The sequence below is a fragment of the Orbicella faveolata genome, unplaced genomic scaffold (assembly GCF_042242905.1).
Source record: "Orbicella faveolata isolate gen_17 unplaced genomic scaffold, um_ofav_v1 contig_46, whole genome shotgun sequence".
In the NCBI taxonomy this organism is placed as follows: domain Eukaryota; kingdom Metazoa; phylum Cnidaria; class Anthozoa; order Scleractinia; family Merulinidae; genus Orbicella; species Orbicella faveolata.
The window spans coordinates 11079949-11101408 of NW_028301576.1; the positions used below are offsets into that span (position 1 = coordinate 11079949).

General features: G+C 39.9%; 2 protein-coding genes, 1 long non-coding RNA gene and 1 pseudogene across 3 annotated transcripts; 2 read left to right on the forward strand and 2 right to left on the reverse strand.

Annotated features, from left to right (window-relative positions):
* Positions 1 to 630: 630 nt before the first annotated feature.
* On the reverse strand, positions 631 to 1198 carry LOC149098358 (ras and EF-hand domain-containing protein-like). Its single transcript, XM_089277397.1, has one exon. It carries the CDS (start codon positions 946 to 948, stop codon positions 631 to 633), a length of 318 nt encoding a protein of 105 aa, XP_089133523.1. The 5' UTR covers positions 949 to 1198.
* Positions 1199 to 2349: 1151 nt separating this feature from the next.
* On the forward strand, positions 2350 to 3399 carry LOC110052366 (uncharacterized). Its single transcript, XR_002297043.2, has 2 exons — positions 2350 to 2618; positions 2748 to 3399. It is a non-coding gene; the product is annotated as an uncharacterized LOC110052366 (long non-coding RNA).
* A 4499-nt stretch (positions 3400 to 7898) lies between these two features.
* LOC110052487 (cytochrome P450 10-like) lies at positions 7899 to 9371 on the reverse strand (annotated as a pseudogene).
* An 8861-nt stretch (positions 9372 to 18232) lies between these two features.
* On the forward strand, positions 18233 to 19790 carry LOC110052347 (uncharacterized). The gene has a single exon (XM_020758463.2). It carries the CDS (start codon positions 18408 to 18410, stop codon positions 19128 to 19130), a length of 723 nt encoding a protein of 240 aa, XP_020614122.2. The 5' UTR covers positions 18233 to 18407; the 3' UTR covers positions 19131 to 19790.
* The last annotated feature ends 1670 nt before the right edge of the window (positions 19791 to 21460 follow it).

Genomic DNA, 21460 nt, shown 5'->3' on the forward strand with positions numbered 1-21460 from the left:
TTGCGGTAATTTAGTTTAGCAAAAAAGAGCAGCAAACCCTATTCGTCTAACATATAGAATAATCACAGCTCTGTCATCTTGTTATGAACTTGTTTTGTTTTCTCTGCGCTAGATAAACCAGCAATATATATCGACTATAAAAAGTGTCCAAATAGCTCAGTTTTGTTATGGCATTTAACCGCAATTTTGGATAACATAAAAACCAAACGTTGACAGAATTAACAAGCATTTATTCAATTCTTTTCCCAAAATGAATATCCTCTAGGTAAATCTTAAGTTGCTCTTTTAATGTCTTAAGTGGATTCACGGCTAATGGTTGTATTTGCACGCGAGTCGGATCAAGAATTAAAATAGATACGGACAGGAAATAATCACGACTCTTCGAAGCGTAGTTTAACTGTGAAGAAAAGTGATTGTTCTAGCCATCAAATGTAGTTTATGAGATTTAAACCGCCTCTCTCGGCAATTCAGAATCTTCACAAAGCTAAATCACTCTAGCGTGTAACACAGGTATATTTCTGTGAGTGTGCATTTCTGTTGTAATAACACGTAAGATGAATGTGAAGCGTGTCTCGTATTCTGCCACCCTTATCAGCCCATATAATGTTTATTATTTCCCCCATGAATTGCTTACCCGCTAAGGAGGCTAAACTGCTGTCCCAGTCTGTCCTTCAAGTCTTCATATTCTCCATCGAAGCTCGCAGAGTGTTCTGATTTTTTCCTTTTGACTCCCGTCACCACAGACTTGAACTTTTTAAAATTCTCCGAAAATTCCTCGATGCTTATTCTTCCATCCCTGTCCGCATCGAGCTTGTCAAAGACTTCCGCTAGATCGTGAGCGTCCAAATCGCATACTGCGGCTAATTCCTCTCGGTCTATATACCCGCTTCCATCCAAGTCCACCGCGCCGAACAGGTCACGGGGTTTGACATTTTCAAAGTTAGCCATAGCTTGAAACTATTCCATAATGCCCTTCAAATCCTGTGCTTGTATCATCCAGTCGTGTAAAATTTCCGTTTTTTTCTCAAGGCTTGTTGCGTCCTGTAATATTTCCCCTTGCTTACGAGCTTCGCGTTTTGTGGTCGAGTAATTATTCGAGTGAATCGTCACTTAGACACACACAGCTGTTGTGAGTGGTTCGTTTCTCGCCACCCGCTCGATCTTGGCGCGATTGTAAATTTCCTGTCAGGCCCAACCAATCAGCGACCGGTATTTGAAGACTAAAACAATACGGACCAGTTAAGGGGCCGTGCGATTGGTTAGAATATTAATAGCATCATTACCCTATTGTATTTTCATATTAAATGTCAACTGTTTAACATGGTTTGGCGGGGAAGCGCCGCATGTCTCCTTGTCTACTCGGTCATCCGAGTTTCAAATTCAAAAAGAAAAAAGAAATAGATATCCTACCTGTTATGATCATATCCTTTTGTATTCTGTTTTTTTCTTTCGTAATATGATTTCCCCACTTTATTTTCAAGCAGGAAAAAACGCGAACTGATTCAAATTAGAAAGCTAGCTGCAAATTTAGCCGAAAATTTGCGAAAATTTCATTTGACAGCCTCATATAAACAACAATTGTTATTTGCGAAGTATCATCTTACTACTTAAAAAGATCGTTTCGAGACTTACTATTAACTTACTAACTTTCAAAGAAAATTTGATCCACGTTTTTGTTGTGGTCTAAATTGTCTTTTCAGAAGTAAGAAAACTGAGATTACTTTGAAAAGAACACTCATACCGCCCCATATCAGTATATTCGAATTCACACAGTTTGAAATGACTTGTTCGCCACAATTGGCATCTGCGAAAAAAAAAAAAAAATAATAATAACAAAAATAACCCCCACACACTCACACACTCGCGTCTCCGGGGCAACCGCACGGTTGCAAATATCGTGCGTCGTTATATTTTGCCTCAGGACAAAAAAGTACTGACAGGTCTTTTTCCTCTCTTTTGCATAATCAAGTCACGAAACGTATGGTGTAACTTCATCTGATGCAGTATATTCACGCGGGATGGAAACTTAACATTCTACAGAGATGATGGTCGAGATTAAATGACAAAAGTCAGAAAAGAAATATATTACAATTTATTCCATGCCATAGATATTATAAGCAATCGAATTTTTTTTCCTATTCGACAGCATCTGACAGCAGTGTTAGTATTTTCCCGCCATTATGTGTCGCGACAGTAAACGTTCGTTCAGTTTCCCGCCAAAACATTAAAATGGCCGCCGGTGGTCGCTTTGTTTTACAAGGCTTTTGTAGTGAAGTGTCAGCAGGACTGCTGACCACATACGTTTTCGCCGATTATGCGCGGCTTCGCCTAAAGGCTCGAGTGTTTTTTTTTTTAACTTACGCGCAGAAAAAATAACCCTCGTAGAATATTACACGATATTTCGGAAGCTGCCAAAAATTGGTCTAGGTCTTGGTCTAATTAGATTTACAAGTTGTCATCCTGAGCTGGGGAAGAATTTGAATGTGTTTTATGTCGGAAAGAAATTATTTTGATGATCTGGTGATTCTTCGGAGAAATGCTAATAAGAAATAGAGCTTCCCGTGAAAACATTTAACGGTATAACAGAGGATGCAAGACCGTGCTGGCCGAAACATTTTGTAAGTAAACGAGAAAACGTTTGAATGCGTTTTATGTGGGAAAGAAATTAATTTGTTGATCTTGTACTTTTATAGTCAACAAAATGCAAATAGAAAATTTCTCCTATTTTTAACTCAACACCCTTTTAGCGTGCCAATGAAATTTCCATTTAACGGGGGACGCGCGGGTAAAGACAGAATTAAATTTACCAAGTTAAGATCTAGCATATTTTTTCTACAGCAATTTTCGATACTAAAATGTTATTAAACATATTCGACTCCATCATTCTCGTCACAAATAGTGGACTGAATTATGGTTGAAGAATAAAGAAACTAAGCCCTGACATGGAAATTATTAATGCTCATCAAGTAATATTTATGTTCCGGATGAAGAGTGCAGTCCCCCACCAAGAGGAGTTTTATTCGGTCGGTCCGTGAGGACCACTAAAACTTACAATAAGTGATTGACGAAGTCAGTCTGGTTATTCGTTAAATTACCAAGCAAAATTTGAAGAAAGCTGTACCAAAACGTAAATGTTAACGGAGTACACCATAAGTTGTCCAATAGATACTCACAACCATTTCGTCATTTCGCGTTTGAATGAAACACTACTACAAGATTTCGAAGTAACGTGTAATTCAAGGATAATGAAGAGGTCCATAGAAAAAATATACTTTATCTGTTCAGTTTTGAATTATTTGTCAGAAATTGCCTTAAGCCTTTGTACCAGTTCTTGTTTCAGAAATATATATCGTATCGATACACCGTAAATGATAACTAATTACGCGCACTAAACAAAAATATATGGTTACAAGCCCAACGCGGAAGGTAAGCTGCCCCTTCATCATTCTTTCATACCCTGGGCAAACTCTACTCTCCCGTTACGTGGCTTCTAGAACAAGGTAATGACTCAAATTCAAAACTATTTCTAGTTCATACAACTTTATTGCATTAATTTTATCCGAATCGTTCTTGCGTGCTGTTCCCCGTCCACCTTGAAGGGGAGACGTAATATTGCAGTGACGTCATTGATCGTTTAGGGTTTACGCAATTTTATTTTGATCGCAATAGATTCATTATACTATAAATAGAAATTCGAGGTGGATATTGCCACGCTTGTTTTATGAGAGATTCTTTCACGTACAAAATCAGACCTCGCTATTTCGAATGTTGCGAAATTTCACTGGGAGCGGAGGAGTGAAATTCGGCTCCCAATGGAAAATTCTCGGGCGTTGATGTGCATGAATTTTTAACTGACTTCACGTGCGCAAAGTGAAATACATTCATGTTTAATTTTCCGCGAACGGAAGTTGTCCGGTCATGGATTTTCTTTGCTTTATTTTACACAAGAAAAGCTAGTTAATTCACGCAACTAACGCGCTACAAATACTGTGGAACTGTTAACTTTGGGAATTCTCCTTGAGCGACAACTAATCAGCTTCTCTTCTCAAATACCGCATGTGAAAAGTCTCAAACTTCTCTCATGGAGTGACATTACTGTAAAGGAAACTTCTCGTCTGCGGCAACCTCCCGTAAGTTACCATGGATGCTCACAAGAGGCTCGATATTGTGGTTATTGAAGCCTATTAAAGCCGGCATAACATGATCTACCCGTTGCCATGAATGAAATGACATCAGGGCCGGGCTTTTCGAAAGCCGGTTGACGCTGACCCAGAATGAAAAGTTAACCGAGATATTAATTTTTCTCGAATAAAAATGTTTTCCACTGCTTATGTTTTGTCTAGTTTTAGATTAAACAAATTGAAAACTGAGACAAACAATATGAACAGAAAACCTGATCGAAAAGTTACAAAACTGAAATTGAAATTCTTGCTTTTAATGGGTTACTGCTTAATCGGGATTTGAACAACCAAGCCCTGAACTGGGAATAGAATGACGAGGCAAGTCAGACTTTCCGTTTTGACATAACTGACATATCCGGTTTTACGACGACAGTTTGAATTTAAAAAGATAGTTTAATTTGTACTAGACTAGGATCCCATTTGACTATCAGTTGGTAAACGACGTGTTTTTAACTGACGGGTGAGGTCCGATTTGGACGAAAATTTCTGAAGGTGAGAAATGGTCCGAAATTGTAATTCATAGCTGAGAAATTGCTTAAAATGTAACTGAAAACTGCCGGAAGTAGCTCCGAGGGTACGCCTCTTATCTTCTTGGTTGGCATCATCTCCAGTTATATTATCCCCCATTGCAAACGACATAACAGCAAAAATCAAAAGAGCCCAGGAAGGAGGAATGACGCCAAGTAATGATATGTCGGTCCCAGCAAGAGCAGGCGTGGCGCAGCGGTGAGAACGCTCGCCTCCCACCCTTGTGCCCCAGGTTCGATTCCGGCCCGGTGCTATATGTGGATTGAGTTTGCTGTTGGTTCCCGCCTTGCTCCGAGGATTTTTCTCGGGGTTAACGTTTGCCAGTTTTCCTCCCTCCACAAAAACCAACATCTCCAAATTCCAATTTGACCAGGAGAGAGGACCGGCATGAAAACCAGCGAATTCCTCTCTAAATATTACAATTTTCATTCTCTATGTACTTGTGAACTGTGTAATTAATTGTAATTGTTTGTTGTCTTTTCAGCTACACGTAGAAAAAAGAGTTCTTAAATTTTTGTCGACGGCTTAAGTTCTGAATAGTTTGCTGTGACTTAAGTTCAAAATCTTTATGTCTTACAAAGGAAAATTGAAAACTCAAGAAACAGAACTTGTCGGTGCCAGGAGATCATTACCCGAAGCCTCCATCTCCTACACTAACCCTGTGAGTCAACCCTTAACCCTTTGAATACCAACTACGCATATAGTTGGTATATATGCGTAATTAATGGTCGTGCTCTTTGTACCACTTGTGACGTTATCAATTTAAATGTCATCAGATATTCTTGATAAGCAGATAGTAGTACTAGGCTAGGCCTTTCCGTACAATGGTCAGGTTTAGATATCGACGACGTTCCGACGTCGCAAATCGAAAAACAACGTTATCAGTTTTGGTGCAAAAACGGTGGTAAAGTGGTCCACTACGCCTATAATTGATAAAGGTCCATTTCTAGGCTTCGCCCGTAATTAACATCCAACTTTTCACAGCAGCCAGAAAGAACATACAATGCAAAAGGTAGCCATTGTAAAAGGGCTGAGGAAAACAGAAAGGAAAGGGGCAACAAACAAAATTCAGAACGGTTCATGACAAAAAGAAAAAATTAGTCCAAATTTTGGCTTATGTGCATGCCCGGAATTGAAATTTTGCTCAATTTTGCACCTAATCCTCGAAAAATCTCTCCTTTTAGCAAAAAAAAAAGCTTTCTCAGCAAAACTTAGGCTTATTTAGCGTCATGGCAGCTAAAAAAACCCGACTGAACGGTTAAAAACGGTATTTTTTGGCGAAAGTTTGGTATTCAAAGGGTTAACCGTATATTTCTGTTTTTACAAACAGCTCTTGTGGGAGTTTTCACTCGATCTCTTTTCAATACTCAATGATATCCGAGCTAAGACTGAGATCCCACTAACCTACTAACCTAACTCATTACCATTGTTTGTTTCTTTGTTTCCCGTAAAGTTTTAAAGGAGTTATATCACGGACCGCGCATCTTGAAAAAATTGACCAAGTTTTTCAAGTTTGTCTCTTTCTCTAAATCTTTCTCAGTCATGGCCATCCCTAGTTATTCAGTTTTTTTGTAATACATTTTTTAGCAATATCCTACTTTAGGAAATTATTATTTTGATATTTTTTTCAATTTAAAAGTAATCAGAAAATGACTTAAAATATTCTGACGTTACGTGTACATTTCTTGCAGAAAATTTCGGACGTAAATTTTCGGACACTTTTTATCTCATGTCGGACTAATTTCCGACAAACATTTTGGACACTTCGTTGAAAAGGACCTAAGGTAAATTTGCGCCAACAAAACACGAATTAGACTGAAAAAATCTGTGAAAATGATAGTTTTACAGCACCCTAATGGGTTTTCAGATACACGGACGAGAAAATAACAGAAATTTTATCAAGCCGTTACGTATCTCGAGCAGTGTCTCGAGTAGAGCTTGTTCCAAAAAATAATAATAGTAATCTAAGAGTTTGGAGCTACTTAAAAATTTTATACTGTACTGTAAATATTTCAGGCGCTTAAAATTCCGGACGGTTTTTAATTTCGAACACTTTTCGTGTCTGAAATTAAAATCGTCCCAAAAATTTTGCAAGTAATGTACTCGAGATGTTAGGAGCACGTGACTCAAAATTGATTGACCGCGGCGCAATATCGAGGTCCAGGAATCTAAGCCCTCGCCCTTATGGACACCCACTAGTACAGGACAAAAGACACATCCCTTTCAGATGCTACAAAGGAATGTATGAAGCAACTCCCGCTATTAAGAAATTGGGACATTTCAAGCGACTGGAGGTGTTTTAGGGCTAGACACTAGTAATTTTACTATACAGTGTTTTCGAACTACACTGATTCCTCCACTAAGCTTTACTGGCAAAGTAAGTGACCCTTAGTGCTAATATTCGATTAATGCTACCCAAAACCAATGTTTAGCGCTCGGGCTTACGCCTAAAAATGAGCTTCTCCTTCTCAGTCATCTTGAGGTCCTTATTAAGAGAGTTAATGTTCCTTTTATAGTCCTAGTCTGTGTAATCAATGCCAGTTTATACTCTTTTTCTTTGGCCATCGTAGCTTAATAAGAAATAATACGCAAACTGCGGTGACAAAAATTTAGGTGTTACTTCTATTCCTAACGGTCACTTCTGATGTATGTTGAAACATACGAAACGTCAAGTAAATGAACTTTGTTTTTTTTAGCATGCGTTTTATTGCCATGTTTATCACCGCAGTTTGCGTGTTATTTCTTATTAATGCCAGTTTAATTTTGAAAAGAAAGTTTTCGAGGACCAGGTCGATTAAAAAACTAGTTTATGCATTCTACTTGAAATTTCACGTTTCAATTTATTTAGAGTATCTCCCGGCGTTAGAGCTATCATCAACTGGCAAAGTATGTAAAGACAACGTTGAGTTCAAAAAACGAAATTTATGGTTTGTGTTCTCCAGAAGATGCAAACTTTAGTCATTTCGCATTGTTCTAGTACCCAGATCTCACCCCTTTTGGCCGTGGGAGACCTGGATTTAAGATTAGTTTTGTAGACGACGGCGAAGAAATAAACCCAAGATTAATTTAAAACGCACGTGTTTGCATAGCTGTTCTCTGTTCATTAAACGTTTTGTTTAATTTGTTGACATTATCATTGCAGTCATTGTAGTGGTTTGCGTGAACTCCCTTAGAAGCATGACGGAGGAATTATTGTCTGTCCACAAACTTCACTCTCACAGCTCTGTCAGGAACAGAGACACCGCGCGAAGAGTACTCCACATTCTCCGCATCAGGAGGATAAGAAATTTTAAAAATGTTGCACGTTCCTGGGTAGCAAACGGTGAAGCTCCAACTCAGCTATTCGACGGCCAAGACACATTGGGGTTCCAAATTCAAACGTAATGGAAGAGTAGACTTCCGCTGCTTCGGTTAAAACAAAGTCTTTCTTGCTCAGCCATCTTTCTGATTTAAACGCGTCAGCGTTTTCGAACACTTCTTCGTCTCGACCCATAAAAAGACAAGAACCTCTTGTCGCACAAGCACGTCTTGTCGCAGGATGTCTTGCTTGTCAGGATTTTTCGCAATTATGTGCAACACCCACTGCGTCGTGTCGGAAGTTGTGTCAACTCCACCAAATAGAACATCAATCACAGTTGGAAGTAAGTCATCTTTATTCAGCTTTTCACTTGACAGGAGGAACTCAAAGAAACCCATTTTGTCATCCTCAGCAAGCTCGGATGAGTCGCGTGACTGGCCCCTACGTTATACATTGTTGTTCTTCAAGCTCGTGACTTCTCTCAATAAGCAATTCAGCGTATTCATACATCGTGTCCATGCTACAAAAAGAAACGTTTTCAACTGCTGAGTCTCGTAGATCTTATAAAACAAAGTCGGCAACAAACCCACCCCCATCAAATTGCAGAGAAATTCTCCCACAGCTGTCATAAAGGTCTGCGCTTCTTTGACTTCGGGTCCAAGATATCCAAACCTTTTGTCGAACAAAATCTCTGCGACAGACTCAAAGGACCACCTAAAGAGCTCGCCGTCGAGATTACAAACTTTGTTTTCTTTCTTTGAGCCGCTAGGTTCTCGAACGGTTCGCAATCTGATATCCATTATAATTTCGTTGAAGCCCGGAGAGTAGTCAGCTATCTCTTTAGGTCGAAGCATTCGCTTACTTAGCACTCTTCGATACTTGTACTACTCGGGACCATCGGCAAAAAAAAGAAAAAAAAGCCAGGACTCTTGGCGTTTCTCGCGATAATATTCCAGAACGGGAAACTGAACTCGTCGAGGATATATTTTGGCTCAGCTCGAATGACTTTCGCGGCAGCTGCGGGATCTGCCACCGAAACCACCGTCAGAACGGGTAACCGCGTTCGATATATTTTGTCACATTTTCTTACGTTTTCCAATTGCGAGGTCATCATTCTTTTTCTAAAAGGCTCGCCATTTGCTCCAGCGAACAATGTCCAAGCTGTCCCTATGATGGGAAGGCTGATGGGACCTGGCAAATCTGATATTGTCTTGATGGGCTCTTTTGCAGCGTCAGTGTTTACATTGGACGACAATCTGCTCAACGATAGAGGATTCCTTGTTCCGTGTAGCGCTCCTGAGAGAATGGTTCGACCGGGAGCAAAGCAAAGAACGAACAATTTTGGTTTTTGTAAAATAAGCCATCGTATTCGCAAGCTAAGTTCAAGTTCTTCAATCCTCGTAGAAAGTCAAATCACAAGAGTCCTCGACACAAAGTCGAGGTGAATAACACTTGAGGGCCTTTTTCCCAGGCCCTCACGGTCAATTTATTTCGGTGACATACCGGAGATGCTCGGACCATATGACCCAAAGGGGATAGACAGCGAGCAGTCTTCCTTTTGCTAGAAAATCCGTGGGGAAGAACGCAAAACAAGTGGTCGTGCGAGCGGCGAGCCCCGAGTAGCGCGGGCGTCGGAAGACTTGCGGCTTGCGACTTGCGGCTTGCGACTTGCGGCTTGCGACTTGCGGCTTGCGACTTGCGGCTTGCGACTTGCGGCTTGCGGCTAGCGGCTTCGCTTTGGAGTCTTGAAACGTTTGCCAGTTTGTGCGCCATTTGGACCTATCTTGCCCCCAACTAAATTACATCTTTCTATATCTGGATTGTTATTTCAGGTGGATGGACAAATGATCAGTAAACTCAATCACTGGCATCAGTGGGTGAGGAAAAGTTGTCCCCAATGCCACCAGCGGTTCATCTCCTCTTTGGACGCCTCGTAAAGTTGCCTCTGTTACAGACTGAACGTGTTTAAAACTAAATATTTCCCCATTCTTTTTTTCCCAAACTCGCTGACTGCTTAACTTGTTCCATCGAGGAGAAAAGTCGATTTGAAATTTATTTATCATTTGGTGCTTGTGTTCAGTGGCTACGGCCAATTTCCCCTCTATGAGACGTCTCTGCAGGGAATCATGGTAGTTGTATTCATGGGTCATTCATCATCTTGGACTGGAAATTTGTTTTGATGAACACAACTAACATCAATAGTAGCGTGTCTCATAGAGGGAGGGGGTCATTAAATGCCTTGAGCAAATTCATAAGACGATGATAATGATGCTAGCTGCATTGTTAATCTCGCCGGTGAGTTAAAAGAGAAACTACGAAATTTACGATTTGAAAAACAACGAACTAACTTGAAGGACTGTTGGACACACTGACATCAATTGATGGCGGGCCGAAAAGGCCATCATTGACGTTCGTGCGTACGACTGAACAACAATCGTTTTCTACGAATGACGTGCTATTGTTGACCAGTGACTTCACGAATTTAATGGAGGAATGTAGGGAGGGAGTACAGGGGGGAGAGAGGGAAGGAAGGGTGTGTGTCCTGTTTCGTGCATTATAGCATTTAAATTTGACGAGTCCTACCCAGGATAACTAGCTGCACCAGCTGCCAAAGTTAAAATCCAAGGAAGACAGAATTCCGCATGGAATCGCAGTCCTAAATTATTTCAGCTTTCTTTTACACGTATTTTAGTGGGAAAGAGGCGAAGAAGAAACACTTTTCGAGTGGTTTTGCAAACTGTATTCAAAACATATTTTATGATGTTTTGTGCGAAAGTTGCCTTGCAGTAACTAAGCAGCCTAGGTCACGAGTACAGTGTTGTCATGGTCCGGCATCCGTGTGCCAAAAAAGAAAAACACAAAACATAAGTTACCTTATGTCACAGTTTTACTAAATTACTCATTTCTTGAACTGTTGTTTGTACCCGTGGAAAGCCATCGATAAAACATACGCATTTCAGTCATACATTCGTAAACTATTTACTTGTACAATGTCGTAAATGGAGGAGAAAAAAAAAAAAAAACAGGTCATACGCAAACTGAGGAGTTCAAAAGCACATGAAATTCATAAAATGCTCTGAAAGTGTAGACTACGTAGACATAGCGAGCGAATTAGAAGAATTAGAGTTTTATTTCCAGTGCCTCCTGCTCTTACTAATAACATGTTCTCGACTCAATTTTTGTATACTCTCGCCTCAATTTTTGCGTGCCCTATAAATTGCGAGAACCTTTAATACGCAGGCTACTTAAAGTGTAATCTTCAACAATTGGTTACAAAACAGTTGGTCTTGAAGCAGTCCCGTACTTTTCTACGGAGACTGAAAAAGTATCCGTAAATCTTTCTAGGAAAGAACTTACACAGTGGCGGGGTACTTGGTGTTGGTGGAGAAATGGCTGAATTTATGAATGCTGCTGCGGGAGCAGTCCGAAGCCTGCCCTTGATGATAAGAAATGACTGTCATTTCCCCGTCCCGGACGAACCTGGTTTCCGTTCTGCTCTTTGTTGCCTTTGTTGTCACGTTCTTCAGTTGCAGCGAAATTACCGTTGTCGTCCGCCGTCGAAGTTGAGGACAAACCAGCATCGCGCTGTGGCTTCCGTTCGGTCGTTTCCGAGGGAGAGAGCTCGGCAGAGTGCTGCCAGGATTTCAGATATTTTCCGTTGCTGTAAACCATAACGTTACTTGACCTACTTCCTCCCTCGATGAACGATTTTCCTTTTTCTTTCTGAAAGTTTGCAGTGGCATTGAAAACGACTGGGGGCGATGCCAACCATGAAAATGACTGGCGTATCCTTGGTGCAGTGTGTTGCTGGTGACGTGTGGCAGCGCAGTTTGATCCACCTCCATTCGTTCCGTCGGCTTGCTCTTGCATCGTGGAATTCTCCTCTATTTCATTTTCATCGGTTATTGAGAGAATTTCGTCCTCAACTCCACCATTAATTTTACCTTTGGGGAAATCGCCAAAATTGCGGCTACCATTGCGGATAGCACGCGCCTTGGAACTAAACGATCCCATTTTCGTCCGCTTTACTTTGCTTAACCTTCTTCGCTTAACGAAGAAAATGATTTACTTGGATGCGTGCAAACTGATTTCATGTTGGATTTCTGTTGATTAACAGATAATTGCTTTTCGCAGATGCGTAACACGTTCTCACATCTCAGTTTAACTGGTAATTGGGACGGTAATTACTTAATTTTCCCGGTGAGTTGAAAGAGAAACTAAGAAGTCACCTTATTGTTGACTTCATGGGCTGTTAAACTTACTCGAGGTGCTGGTATCTGAAATTAAATAAAAAAAGATTTGAAGCTAGTTATGATCTGGTTAACGCCTAGGTGGCTTAAAATTCCCACAGCGAAGCAAATTTCTAATCTATTCAGTCAGACAAAAAATATTTACAGAAACTTGAGGAAGGATCCGCGCCCAAATTTCCAGAAAACCAGCTTTGTTTGAAAATAATGGAATGCCGTAATCGTCACTCTCCTCTGTTGCTAAGAAACCAGCAAATAGAAAACTCTGGTCATGGGTGATCAACTATGGCATAGTTTGAAAAAAAAATCGAGATTATCTTCCACCTTTATTTTATTTTCCAAACTCTCAGCTTAAGGTTTACAGTATTAGACCTAGCTGTTTAACAGACACTCACAGAATAGTACTTCATGTTTATATGTTTACCATAGGGGCTTTTATGTGTTGTCTAGGGGAACAAACACAAAATCAAAACATAGGGATGCTAAAGAAACCGGTTGTTTGACAGAAAAGTTACCAAGATAAATAAAATTTCAATGTTAGGCCACTAATTACAACTATAGCGCAGTAATTGTTTAAAAACATGTTTTCTCAAGAAAAATTCCAGATTAGAACGTGAGTTCATTCTTAGCGTGGACGCAATTCTACCGTTATAACACGAAATTGCTGCGCACTTTTAGTGAAAACCGGCCTTTCTTCTTTCTATTTGATTTGCTCTTTGTGTGTAGCTATCAAGAGAGCAGAAATTTTGGATTTCATTTTTTTAAATTGAAATCCAAAATCAGCCAGAATTTTATTCAGAGTTTTAAAACGTTTCAGGAGGCGTTCACTATCAATATCTTTAAATGGTTGGTTGTCCACTCTACTGGCATCGATATCCGTTTTTTCAAAGAAAAGTTTTCTGATGCAAAGTTTGAATATTAATTCTTGAAATATATTTATAACTTCTTTTTAGTCTGCCATTTAGAACTTTTACAAAGGTCACTAATTATAATCACAGAAAATGAAATCAATAACATTGATCAAGCCTTCGGGACATCTTTGTTTTTCGCCGTTCAGGGAGTAGCTCGATTAAAGTCGACTAACTATGAATATCTAAGTTACAGCTATCGTTGTTGTGTCATCTATACGAGTTTGTGATTTCGTCGAAAAGTCGGCGATATTGTCTGAGTTCACTTTGATATACTGTTAAGCATTATGTCGTAGATGCCGGTTTCTCGGCAGATTTTTTCTCCAAGGTGAGGGTTTGCGCATGAAAAAAAAAAAAAAAAAAAAAAGGCCACAAAGCCCTTCCTCGTGTCGTTGAAACAGATTCTTTATTTCCCCGAGGACGATGTCGTTGGTTTAGAATTCTCCTCTTCGACTCCTTCTTGCTCGCTTCATCAACACTGCCATCGTTTGAAGACGAAGGTGACCTGACAGTGCCTGTCGTAAGTTGTTTTGATCACTCCTCAGAGTGTTGCTAGGATTTCAGATATTTTTCATTGCGGTATTTCATAACATTTCTCGCCTTGTCTGTGTCCTCCACGGGCTCTCTTGGTTTTTCTTTCTGCTGGTTTGCAGGAGCTCCCGAACCAACTGGTGTTGATGCCAACCACGAAAATGACTGCTGTACTTTTGGAACGGTGTGTTCCTCATCGGCTGCATAACAAGAGACCACTGTTGATTTGTCTTCTTTCGTTGAATTGGCTTGGCCGAAAGATTCAGGTTCTGTATTCTGCACCATTCCACTGACTTTCGTTTCTAGTTTGGTCTCTTCTACCTCGTTACATGTCTCCTGTCTTTGGTCAAGCGATTTTTGTCTCTTGGTAGGACACGATCCCATTTCGTTCACGTTTAAAGCAGTTTCTCTTTAATGCGAAACTATCACAAGGTGAATATTCACCAGCATGTAATAATACGTCAGGCCGGCGTTAAGCAATAGTGGAAAACACTGATTATTTTTATCACTTTTACGTGTTAATGACGTTACCGCACCTTGTTTGGAAACTAAGAAAATGAAAAACATGGACAAGTACAGGAACGAAGCTGACACGAAGCATAATATCAAATAAATTAATCCATCTTAGGTTACTAGGAACCTCAGTAACGGTTATAGCGTGTTATCGCCCTTAAAATTTAAACGTGGTTGCTGAAAAACTCACTGACGTTTGTGCGTACGAATGGTGGTCGGGTTCTACGAATGACGTGTTATTGTTGAGCAGTAACGCCACGAGTCCGAAGAGAAATTTTATTTGATATATTTGTTTATATATTTACAGTGTCCCAAATCAGCACAACAGTGCTAAATACATTTGACACTTAAATAAAGTTCTTTATTTTATTTATTTCATTATGGCCGCGAGCCAGTATACGGAGAATTCTTTACTGATAGGGAGGAAGGAAGGGTCTGGTCTTCGTGGTTCTGGTGTGAAGAGCAGGGAATAAGTTTAGATTCTATACACAAGAGGTAACCAATTTTTCTCTTTCCAGGCGCAGCTAAAATTAACAGGGGGCTTATCGTGATAAACTTTATAAGATGTAGCTCATTTAGTGATGATAGAGCGGTGAACGTCCCGCCTTCGATTCTCGGACGTGTAAAAGCAGTAAAGTATTTTTAGGTTTTACAAGTCGAGGCACTATTCTTACCAAGAGAACTGCACTGGTGGAAACACGGTGAAAACTTGTTGACTTTTACCAAACATTTCCCTGGGGAATACACCACTAAATTTTCCCCGATTCTTTTCGGTTCAAATTGATCACGTGACGGGATAGTGTTCATCAGCGGAGAGACACTTTCTGCCCATAGTGCCCGTCTGAGGAAAATACCCGGATGGATAGTACTCCGACGTCCGTGAAAATGTTTCTGCAAACAAGAGGGCTCAAACTTGAAGGACGAATTGATAGTTGTTTGATCTGCATTAAATGGGCTTTTGTCTGTTTTCTTTTGGCAAATTTTACATCTGGCTTTCACGTCAGTTTCGTCTAAAAAAGTTGAAAATAGTTCAATATGACTTTTGCACTGACGCGCGGGAGAAAATTTAGCGGTGAACAATAAAGACAATAGAGGGATTATGTCTCGGAACTATCGGTGTTCTAGTTGCCCCTTGCAAATTTGATGTTCTTAAATTAGCATATTTTTTTTTTTAAGTACATCAAATTTCTGCGGGGCAACTATCAACCGATAGTTCCTCGACAGAAACACTCTATTTTTTAGTTATAATCCATCAAATATATTTCGCTCGCATGTGTTTGTCTAAATGCGTCACGTCACTGAGTTTTCCCAAGTTATAACTGGAGAATATCTAAGTGATATTCCCCAATTTTCAAATCCCTCGTGTTGAGATAAATATTTGGATAGTAAACGCAATAAAAAACACAATACCCTCCAAATGTAGAAACGTCCTTTATTAATTTCGCTAATTTTCGTGTTGAAAATATTCCCTCAAGCCTTACTTATTTGACCCTCCATTCAAGTTTAAAAACGTGCTCGGATATTTGTCCGCGGACATTAGCCGTTCGTCGAAGCTCACAGTCACACTGTTCGCTTCTTGGAACAGATACTGCCCGGGGACAAATATCCGAGCATATTTTCGCGCCAAATGGGGGCTATTATTTATTTATAGTTCACCATTCGTCAGTGTTCGTCTTTGGCCAAATCTGATCACGTGGTACGATCTCGCGCGGGCGCTAACAGGTGTTGAAATGCATACGGGATTACTGCTGAGTTTGACTTGGTTGAAAATGGTGTTCAGTTAAGGCTGGTTTTCACTAGAGCATAAGCACAAGCACAAGCATAAGCTTATGCACAAGTGAAAACAGCCACGACATAAACATAAGCAGAAGCAGAAACATAAGAAGAACGAACCCACTTATTCGTCTTGTGCAGTTTTCACTAGTAACGGGCTCGACATAAGCATAAGCATAAACACAAGAACAACGGAACTGTTCGTTTCTCTTGTGCTTATGCTTATGCTTATGTTGAGCGCGTTACTAGTGAAAACAGCACAAGATTAAATAAGTGGGTTCCTTCTTCTTATGTTTCTGCTTATGCTTATGTTTATGTCGAGGTTGTTTTCACTTGTTCTTATGCTTATGCTTGCGCTTGTGCTTGTACTTAAACTCTAGTGAAAACCAGCCTTTAAGAGTCATTTTCATATGATTTTCCTCGCGAAGATTCGTTTTAACAAGGGAGAAAAAAGCAACTCGGAAATGGCCTAGCTTGCTATACTGATAATCTTTGAAGCTTCCGGTTATCTCCCCTAATCTCTCTCTTCACAGCTGATAACAGAATGGCAGAAACATTGCTTCCTCCACCTTCCTCTAAAAGAAAAACTCTAAAATACCCTGCTCTCCCAAATACCCTCCCAATGGCAGACAGAAATCTGCCTTCTATGGCCTTCAACTTTGAACACAAATAATTATATATTTGTCAGTTGAAACAATGTGCAACTTGTCAAACGATAGATTGAAGTGAGAAGAGAACTTTTGGCGTGTTTGTCAGTTGTCTCGGCAAGTCTTGTTCCCAGGCTCTTGGCGTCGTTGATGATCTTGAAGTCACAAACAAACTTGCTTTACCAAAACTAATGTCGTTGCAACAAATCGGGACAAAGAACAAAATTATTTTCCTTTCTAAATTTCCATCAGAATTTGTACAGAGTTGGCCGGAAAGCTAGTGTGTAGTTCTTTCAAATCAAAACGGACAAAAGATTGAACAATATTTGTTTGCGTTGGCCGGTATTGTTTAGTCGATTTCCGTTCGAGCACGTTCCCCGTTTCTCAAAGTTTACTCGTTAATTAACGCTATCCAGTAACGAGTTTTGGAGAGCCTGGCAATTAACGGGTTTGCGGGCTTGAGCGAATTTTCCTTGTTCATTTCTACTAATTGTCCGCCTTATATCCTCCTCAAATGTTACAAAAAACAGAAACAAAGCCTCCCAAATCAGATCATTTCGCAGTCTTCTGTTATGTAAAATTTCGTTAATAGAGTTTAAGCTGTCACCCTTGTTCCTTCGAAACACAAACTAGTCCGACGGGCTTAGACATTGTTGCTTTTTTTGTTTTGTTTCTTGATGTGATTCAGTTTCTTTATGAATTCTACCATTATCGCTGCTTAAAACTACAAAAGTGTCGCAGTTTAAAGCAACATCTTTTGCAGATGTGAACAAAAATTAGGTCAAGTGGAAGATGAAGGATTATATTGTCAACCTATTGTGTGATGAACTTGTTTAATTGATATTAAAATTTGTCTGTATATATGGCTGAGTATTGAGTAAATAATCACTGGATTACACCACTCCAGTGTTTATGATCAATATTTGACAGAGAACTGCAGTCAAACATTGCTCTGAGAATATTGCTCATCTATAACGGATCTGTGTACGTAATGACAAAAGGCCTCTAGGCTTGTTGTAAATTGAGTCATCTGCATAACAATGTAAACTGTCAGAAAACTTTTCAAAAACGCTGCTTTTATTATGAATATGAATTACTGTCGAGACCTTAATTTTAATTGCCCGCTGTTGGACCTATTCAAGCTTTATTTCTTCCCTCATCAACGAAAAATACGTGGATAAATTAAATTCGTGTTAGTCCTGTAATATAGCAACAAAGCCGGCTTCGAAATCGACTGGTCTGTTGCCAGTTTCGATATACACTTACCTCAATATTCGCTTAAATTGGACACAAATATTAAAGCAAACATGTTATTAACTTTGAAATGATTAATCTCACGGATACCCAGCTGTGTTCTAATGAAAATGAGGTTTAACAAGCGCCGTCGTTTTTCTCCCAATGCCAACCTTCTTCTGGCCGTATGTTATTGCCTGGTTCAATAGAGCTACCTTGCCGAATAATGGACACCATAAGAATTACAGGGATTAGAACCAGCAATGGTTAAGCATCACTGAAATAATTAATTATTCAAGTAAATATGTTGAATACTTACTCTATTGTGTTTTGTCCTTTTGATGTTTGGAATGATTATGGTAATTAAAGATTTCTAAAAACTCCATTGTTCGCATGCAACGCCAGAAATGTAAATAGCTTTGTTGAATATTACACACGAAACCATGGCCTTGTTCTGAAGGACAGAACCAGTTGACACGGCTAGCTATTCACTTGATAGGCGAGTGGGACAAAGCGCTACAAAGTTTTGACGCGGAAACGGCAGCATCATGAGCAAAAACGATCCAAATCACATCAAGAGGCCCATGAATGCTTTCATGGTTTGGTCAAAGCAGAAGAGAAAAGAAATGGCTAAGGAGAACCCGAAGATGCACAATTCGGAAATCAGCAAAGTTCTAGGAGCGCAGTGGAAACTAATGAAGGACCACGACAAACGACCTTACCAAGAAGAGGCCAAGCGACTGCAAGAGAAACACAGTCAGGAGCACCCTGACTACAAGTACAAGCCAAGACGGAGGAAACAAAAGCAACTAATGAAGAAATCGACGTATTCGTTTCCATACGCGGGCGCGGAGCCTGCAGTCCACGCTGCCGCCATGAAATTAACGGCGTATCCGCCTTCAATGGCACCCGAGACCATGTATCCGCAATACTATCAGATGCCTCAACACGCCACTTATCCAATGTATGATATGGCTGCGGTACACGCTCAGAGACAAACTCACGGTTTTCCACCGCCGCCTCCGAGTCATACTAACAGCGTGCATGATTTACCATATTCAGTTCGTCCGACTGAAATGATGGTTTCTCCAACGGGACCTCACGGACACACGGCGAGTCATCTTTACAGCAGCGCTATGGAACCGGGACCCACAACAAGCGCCGTCTCGGCGTTTTCTTCCGCGGCGTCCTTTGCACAGAACATTCATACTCAGCAAGTGACAGAATCCAGCTCGTCCTATCCACAACTGTATACACAACGGCATGTATAGGTTTGACTGATTAATGATTACCATGTGTATCTAACGGTACAAAAAGACAGCTTATCTTACAATTCATGTGTCAAAAAAGAATTTTGCCAACACTTGACATTCAATTATTAGCTAAGTTTATATTTACTTTGTTGCGAGAAACGATTGTAAACACCTCAAGTTTATAGGATTATAACGTTACGCTTTTGACTTGCGATCCATACATCGCAAAATGTTTCACGGAGTTTATTGATGAAGACTAAAACCACAGCCAGGGGAGGTTAGCCAAGATAACAAATTGAATAAACCTGTGTCCGCTCTATTCAATTTGGACAGAAAATTATTTTGATCATTTATTTTCTTATCTAAATAATTTAGAGTTTGCTCGCTCCTAGCAGCCACAACGGCAATAATCGAGCGAGTGGCTCTTTGTTTGATTTATTTATTCAAGGTTTTCACACCTAAATCAAAGATGGCGATGAAGCTTGGTCGCTCACTGTCCATCGCTGAGAGTTCTTTCGAACGCAGAGATGAATTTGTGTTCTGTACTGTTTAAACGGCGACTAATCATGCAAGAGTGAAAATTGGATTTGGTTTTTTTTTTGGTGATCATACAAGCTACATGCTGGCACTAAACACGTTTGAGTGTTATCGCACTAATAAAGTATGAATATTCTGTTATGCTTTGAGCGTCAATTGTTTGTCAAAGATTTTGAGCTAGTTACACACACAAGGTTCAAACATTCAAATGCTAAAATAAGCGATAACACTACGGTGATTATGTTCCATTAAACAGGAGAAAAGAAACGTTTAATTCAGGGACCAGAACTTCGTTGTCTTGGTATCCAGAGGCAACACTGATATTTTGACAAGAACGCCTTTGTTTCATAGTAAAAATGCGGCTTGAAAATCCTGTCCTTTAGTCTTTTTAGTTTTGATCAAGTTTTCTGAGCTAAAACGTCCGAAATATATCTATTGCTCACCACGAAAACCACGATAAAAGAAGGCAACCATCAATGTCTAGGGTGCATTGAAATCAAACTTTGATATGTCTACTCTTTTGTTTGGGGCCTATTCAACTCAAATTTAATGGCGAAATTACTCGCTGCCAGTACAAGAAGCTATAAAAACCATACAATAAAAGCGTTATGTCTTCTGAACAACACAATATAAAAGTTTTCAAAGGAATCGCTCAGCCTCAAACGTAACACAGTCGTCGACTCTTTGTAAGCGAAAGTAAGATAATGTAACTTCTTGTGGCGCGTATAAACACTTATTTGTTTCACTAAAATAACGCCGATACAAGAACGAGTGGAAAACAGAGCGTTCTTCTCAGTTTTATTTTTTTTTATGTCTCTTTTAAAACTTGTTACAAAGCTATTTTGCCTTTTTACGCTAAGGATGTCGTAAAAGATAAAATTAACGATAAAATGGTAGACTGAACTAGCCATTAGCAACGAAAATTACACCCATAGCATAGGGCAAAGTAAATAATGAAGGCACGACTGAATGCTAACGAGTCTTTAAGTGCCAAATGTCTTGGAAATTCATTCACGTTCAGTTCATTTAGGCAGGATACTGTGTAGGACATGCAAAGAATAGCGAATTGTCTGCCGTCGCTCTTTGTAAAGACGTGAATTTAAGCCAAAAAGCATACTACCAAGTGCTGCATGAAAAGTTGGAGCGACAGAATGAGGCCGTCATGTTTCGGCTCTTGTCTTTGATGGTTTGAGAATTTGCATTTGCCCTCAAGCGTGTAAGTGCTGTGGTTAAGAATAAAAACACAAAATGCAATAAAGGTAAATTGTATCCGTTAAATACACGGCTGAGCTAGCCGAAAGTTAGTCACGGCGAAATTCAAGCAATTTCTTAGGATTTACTTTGCCAAGAAATGAGGGACCTTCTTCTTTGACATTTTGGCAGTTTCGCTTTGGCAAACTGAAACATGGAGTGAAGCTTACGACTTTGACCCTTTTTCAAACCACGGTGTGAAGCTACACCTGTCCTAGCGGACTAAACAGGAAACAGCTGAAAGCGAAAACTAAAGATTTTTCTAACGACATTTTAATTTCTTCTCTATGAGCCGTTTAGTATGCTTGAGTTAACTAGGACTACAACTCTCCGGCATACTGTGATTTGATGCTCTGACCGATAAATCCCAGCCACATATTATTAAAAGCCTACTGAACCTTCACGGTTGAAAATCATTTTCGCTCGACACGAGGCCGGAAAAGCCGAGGAAATAGAAACAATTCTTTTCTATCTGTGGCGAGAAGAACGCACGCAGAGATTTTCAAAGAGACACATTGAGTTGAATTGTCAAAACAACTTGGCGGCTTTTTGTACCAATG